This window comes from Ruditapes philippinarum, unplaced genomic scaffold (genome assembly GCF_026571515.1).
Source record: "Ruditapes philippinarum isolate M1 unplaced genomic scaffold, ASM2657151v2 ctg42_1_1_1_1, whole genome shotgun sequence".
In the NCBI taxonomy this organism is placed as follows: domain Eukaryota; kingdom Metazoa; phylum Mollusca; class Bivalvia; order Venerida; family Veneridae; genus Ruditapes; species Ruditapes philippinarum.
In genome coordinates this window covers 19,064-25,038 of record NW_026859853.1, presented here as the reverse complement: position 1 = coordinate 25,038, position 5,975 = coordinate 19,064, and the positions used below count along the sequence as shown (strand labels likewise).

General features: G+C 30.4%; 1 protein-coding gene across 2 annotated transcripts; it reads right to left on the bottom strand.

Moving 5' to 3' along the window:
• Positions 1 to 1,970: 1,970 nt before the first annotated feature.
• On the bottom strand, positions 1,971 to 5,377 carry LOC132758119 (uncharacterized). 2 transcript variants are annotated; one of them, XR_009629539.1, is made up of 4 exons: positions 5,273 to 5,377; positions 3,718 to 3,760; positions 3,025 to 3,186; positions 1,971 to 2,743 (listed from the first exon to the last, which is right to left on the bottom strand). XR_009629539.1 is itself a non-coding variant. In XM_060749633.1 (3 exons), exons 1-3 carry the CDS (start codon positions 5,337 to 5,339, stop codon positions 2,652 to 2,654), a joined length of 321 nt encoding a protein of 106 aa, XP_060605616.1. In that variant the 5' UTR covers positions 5,340 to 5,369; the 3' UTR covers positions 1,971 to 2,651. The 2 variants fall into 2 exon arrangements, 1 of the variants encoding a protein (XP_060605616.1); XM_060749633.1 differs by lacking the exon at positions 3,718 to 3,760 and having other exon boundaries at positions 5,273 to 5,369.
• Positions 5,378 to 5,975: the final 598 nt, after the last annotated feature.

Genomic DNA, 5,975 nt, shown 5'->3' with positions numbered 1-5,975 from the left:
ATGGACCATTTGACTTTAATACTAATAACCTTGTTACAGGAAAACATTCTATTTAGCACTGGTTAAAAGTTAAAAATGTTACCCTCCTGAAAAATCCAGCAAGCAGAATTTTTTTTAAAATTTATTTCAATATAATCATTATTATAATACTGCCTGTTGTTAAGCTGTCATTACACAGACACCGCCGCCCCTGCCCACAGAAGTAACCCCTATATGTCACCTTTTTCGAGGCAACACAAAAAGGAGGTTTTTGGATATGAAACAGAATAAATCCTGAACACAATTACCCATGCAGTAATTGATACACTTCATGTTTTGATTACAAACCTCTTAAAAGAAATAAATCCAAAATTGAACGAAAATGAAACCTTGAAGAATTCATTTGATTCACATTAGAAGTAGGTGGTAAAAACCACAATGTAAACTCTTGAGAAAATTTCATTATCAAACTTTATTATCTGTCGCTGATTTAAAAAAAAAAAACTAAAAAAAACTCATTTTTCTTTAATATTTGATTAACCATATTTTGATGATAATATAGAAAGACGGATCTGTTATTTAAGACGTTAAAGCTTAAATTGTCAGGGTTATCTATGTACACGTTACGCCATGTCTCTTCAAAGTAACTTAAATCATCATATAAACAAGGTTATGTAATGCCCTGATTTGTACTTTATTTATCTCATCTATAAGATAACTCTCTGCATAGACAATTGTCACCAGGTAAGAAAAATGTGCACCCTGACCGGGCCCTCGGAATACTGTACCTGTACCATGGCCCTACATTTTCAGCTATCAAGCCACATACACATTTTCTTGCCTTTATAGTGAACTGTTCTAAGCTAAGATCTACACTGAGGTTGAAACACACAAATAAATAAAATCAAATCATTACAAAAAAAACAACAACAACAGATTTACCTTTAAGTAAGATGATACCTATTATCTAATAAAAACCCATTCATTCAGTATTTTAGGAAGTAACCTTTATGTACTAGACAGTTTTAGAATCAATTTGTCTGGTAAATTATGATTTAACAATAAAAATGCTAATTTCCTGAATGAACTTTTTTTCTGCCATGATAAGAACACATACAGTGCCAGTTGGCTTTTTTCTTTAGCCAGATAGGATTTACAATGCCTGTTTAGACTGACTAGAACAAAAAAAAGGATCTGTAACAGAGTAACAAATGTCCTCTGCCAAAGGTGATTTTACATGAAACACAAAATTGTGCTATTTCAAAAGGTCTGTTACTAGTATTTTAGACACTTAAAGCTTAAATTGTCAGGGTTATCTAAAAAAAATACATGTATTTAAAAAATAATTTAAACCATCATTTAAAGCAAGTTTTATAACACATTTACATGCATTTTTATATACATATTCATCAAACTTTAGCCCCCTGGGGGCAACAGACATTACCCTACCCATGAAACCAGTGCAAATCAAGATCACCCATCAGTAAAATAAATTTTGAAAGTTTCTGTAAATAAGATAAATGGTATTGTCCAGATTGGTGAACAAGTCTGCAATAAATGATTACAGCAGTATTACTAGCAATAAATTTTTACATCAATATTACTGTCAATAAACAATTACACTAGTATAACTGCCAATAAATTATTACAGTATTACTATACCAGGGTTTTCATTAAGATTTTGTGTAAGAGGCCAGAATGTGATTGAAGGAGGCCTGATAGGGGGGTCCGGGGGCAAGCAAAATCCTGCATTCTGAGCACTTTCAGGGCTACTTTAGCCACTCTGGTTTAGCATCATTTTTTGAAAAAAAACACTATGGAAACTACTGGAAAAGCTTGAAACAGGTGCACTGAAATATGCACTTCACAATTGTTAGTTGTGTCACTCACTATACACAGCGTTTAACAATAATTTTTTTCATTTGAGCTAAACCGTCGCACCTATTTGCAAATTATAATTGTAGAAAGTTAATAAACAACAAGCCAAGATATACTTGATCATCATTATTTATAATCAACATCATCAATTTTCAAAGCCAAACATAAACACTTTTCATAGCCAACAATCATCATTTTACATACTCTCACATGATCACATTTTAACATTGTTCAAAGTCAAGCAGCATCATTTCAAACTTCATATTGTTAAATATCATCAAATTTCATAGTCAAACATCATCACTTCAAATAGTAAAGCATCATCACTTCAAATAGTATGCATCATAATTTTTTATCATAAATCTTTAAAGCAAAGTATCATCAATTTTCATAGCAAAACTTCATCACTACAACTTTCACATAGTTAAACATCATCAATTTTCAAAGCAAAACATTATCAATTTTCATAGTAAAACATCATCATTTTTCATAGTAAAACATATCCAATTTCATAGCCAAACTTCATTAAATTTCATAGGAAAACATTATCAATTTAACAAAACATCATCAATTTTCATAGTCAAACTTAATCAAAGTTCATAGTTAAACATCATCAAATTTCATAGTCAAAAATCATCAAATTTCATAGTAAAACATCATCAAATTTCACAGCAAGACATCATCAATTTAAATAAACAAAACATCATCATTTTTCATAGTCACACATCATCAAATTTCATAGTGAAACATCATCAAATTTCATAGTCAAACATCATCAATTCAAAGAGTCGACATCATACTTGCGAAGACTTCTTGACTATATTAACTGTAACTTTTGCTGACTGGGAGTGCAGCTGGTTGCTAGGCGGAACATCTTGAGTGGAATCTAAAATATATTTTGAAACAATGAACTTTTTGTTGAATTTTGTATTTGTTCAGTTTGTCATATTTCATCAAACTGTCTGCAGTATTTAAAGATTTTTAATACTATAGCATATAAGCTTACATTTAGTATAATGACTATGTGTTATTGGTATAACAAGTGCAGAAAATAATTTGTTTGGTATTATTTTGCAAGCAGACAGACAAGACTTTCAGAATTTTTTACCTGAATTTTTATGCTGGACACCATAAATTCAGTTTCTTGATGTTTTTAAATACCAGTACCTTTACTGAAGCAAATGGTGGTTGAAATCCCTGAGTTAGCTTCAGTTTGGTCAGTTGATACCTGCGACGTTTTCTTGGCCATATCACCAACAGAGGGCAGGACTGTAACTTTTCCTGACTGGGAGTGCAGCTGGTTGCTAGGCGGAACATCTTGAGTGGAATCTAAAATATATTTTGAAACAATAAACTTTGTGTTGAATTTTTGTATTTGTTCAGTTTGTCATATTTCATCAAACTGTATGCAGTATTTAAAGTTGTTTTTTTTTAAATATTATAGCATATATGCTTACATTTAGTATAATGACTATGTTAAATTGATATAACAAGTGCAGAAAATAATCAGTTTGGTATTTTTTTTTGCAAGCAGACGGACAAGACTTTAATTTTTTTATATTAATGTAGAATTACACAGTCTAAAAATGTTAATGCAGTTTATCACCAGGAATACTAAGTCATTTTCTTATCATATTCACAGTTTGTCACTACTTTGGTTGCCAAAACTTCTACCAGAGTGAATCGGATTGTTTTTTTATTTCTGAAATATCATGACTATACAATGACCAATCATTTATGTTGATATAATGCTTTATTCAGAAAGCGCCTTGCATGTAAAATGTTTGTTCTGTAATGTATACTTTCATAATCCTCTAATAAACTTTATACGGCAGGGAAAATTATACTACTTTGACTCACCCTTTTTAATCCAGCTATCATATAAATGCGTGTTGAGATTGAACTGTAACATGGAAATATATAGTGTTAACAACAATTGTGAACAAAACTGTTTAAACATTTTTTTATAAATAAAATTCAACATATACAAAATACAAAAAAAAAATATGTCAACTGGGCCCTCAAACTAACACAGCCTTGAGTTATTGATGAAAGTATGTGAATTGGCACAGAAAGGCTGAACGTACGTTTTGTTTATTTCAGATAGGTTTTTACATTTTTTTTCTTGTGGCAGCACGAAATACCCAAATACAACCAAATATACTGTACAGTATAGCAATACTCATTTTTGTTTGTATCAATTTAGATTAGCTGTTTCTTAAATGTATACAATGTATACCTGCCTTTAACACTCGTAAGAGGGGTTGGCAGTATCCAGAGATAGATAGATAGATAGATAGATAGATAGATTATATTATAATGAGAAGATGAATTTATAATTATAAAATAACATGACTAAGTAATAAAATATAGAATATAATGAGAAAATGAGAAATATTTTTAAAATAATACGACTTAGCCAGCTATAATTAACTTTTATTTATTTCGTTGAAATGGGCAGTTGAGATATTTTAAGAAAATAAACTTGTGACATTTGCTGATGTAGGTTCATTATACTTGCAATTTAAGATAAAGATAATGCTATGATAATATTTGTTGTCTTAACTTAAATTTTAAGGGAATAATTTTGTTTGTAATTTTATACAAGGATCCGTCGTATTATTGATATATGTTGTTATTAGAGGGCCGAGTTTGTACAGGGCCGAGTTTAAACCGGCGGCACGAAATACCCAAATATACCCAAATACACCCAAATATACCCAAATATTGCCCAAATATACCCAAATATAGCAATATTTATTTTTGTTTGTATAAAATATAGATTTATAATGAGAAATAAATAAATATTTATAAAATAACATGACTTAGCCTGCTATAACTTTCATTCATTCCGTTGAAATGGGCAGTTAAGATGTTGTAAGAAAATAAAGTTGTGACATTTGCTTATCTACAATATCGCTTCTTTATGAATGCAATTTTAATTCAAGATATGATATTTGTTGTCTACACTTACATTTTTAAGGTGTAATTTTGTTGAAATTTCATATCATAATAGAGGAAGAAGTCCATGTTATTAAAAAAAGCTTTAATGGAGTACATATACTGTATCTTGGTTCAAAACACAATGATAGGAAAATGTATATTTGGGTATGTTTGATTATATCTTAGTGAAAGTGTATATTGTATTCATGATTAAAACAGCACTTTTTTAGTATAAAACATTTATTTTTAGTATAATTGGACAATATTTGGGTATATTTAGGCAATATTTGGGTGTATTTGGGTATATTTGGGTGTATTTGGGTATATTTGGGTATTTCGTGCTGCCCAGTTTAAACGCTTTACGAAATATAATTTTACTAAAAAATAAACATTTGTCAACGGTAAACAATTGAAACTGCGAAAGATATTTTAACATGAAAAGCAAATCGATATAATTCTTTAGAAAACTTACTTGATTTCGGTTGAAAATTAAAAAAATCGTTGATTTTGCGATCTATTTTTCGTTTTTTGGTCGCCATATTGGATGTTTAAGTGCCGCCAAGGAAGTGAACCGCAATTAGCGGTAATGCATAAAATTACCGAAAGGAGCGAATCGTAAATTTTCGAGCCCCCAAAGCAGTTTCCAAGTATTCATTAATGGTATCTACGGGATTTCTAGCCGGCCCAAAACGTGTTCTAGGCGGCCAATTTGGCCGCCGGCCGCCTCTTAATGAAAACCCTGCTATACTAGTATTAAAGTCAATAAATTGTTACAACAGTGAAACTGTCGATAAATTATTACAGTATTACTGTCAATAAATCATACACCAGTATAACTGTCAATAAATTATTCCAACAATTATAGTACTGTCAATAAATTATCACAACAGTATAATTGTCATTAAATTTTTTAAATAGAGGATATTTGTTTAGTTCAGTGTAAGATCAGAATAACTGCACCGAGTGAGCACCAAAAGGTATATTTCACGAGTGGCGCAGCCACGAGTGAAATATGAACTTTTGGTGTTCACAAGGTGAAATATATTTCGATCTTACACTAAACTAAACTAATTTTCTTTTTATTATATGCAAAGAAACGTTTTAAAAAGACATTAAACCTAATACTGAATGAAAAACGCGCCAAATAATAATACAACATGCATTCTGTGCACGCT

Coding starts and splice junctions, on each gene's coding strand:
- LOC132758119 (XM_060749633.1), bottom strand. CDS start 5,339: ATGGCGACCAAAAAACGAAAAATAGATCGCAAAATCAACGATTTTTTT. Junction 3,187..5,272: donor TAATTTTCAACCGAAATCAA/GTAAGTTTTCTA, acceptor AATATATTTTAG/ATTCCACTCAAGATGTTCCG. Junction 2,744..3,024: donor CACCATTTGCTTCAGTAAAG/GTACTGGTATTT, acceptor AATATATTTTAG/ATTCCACTCAAGATGTTCCG.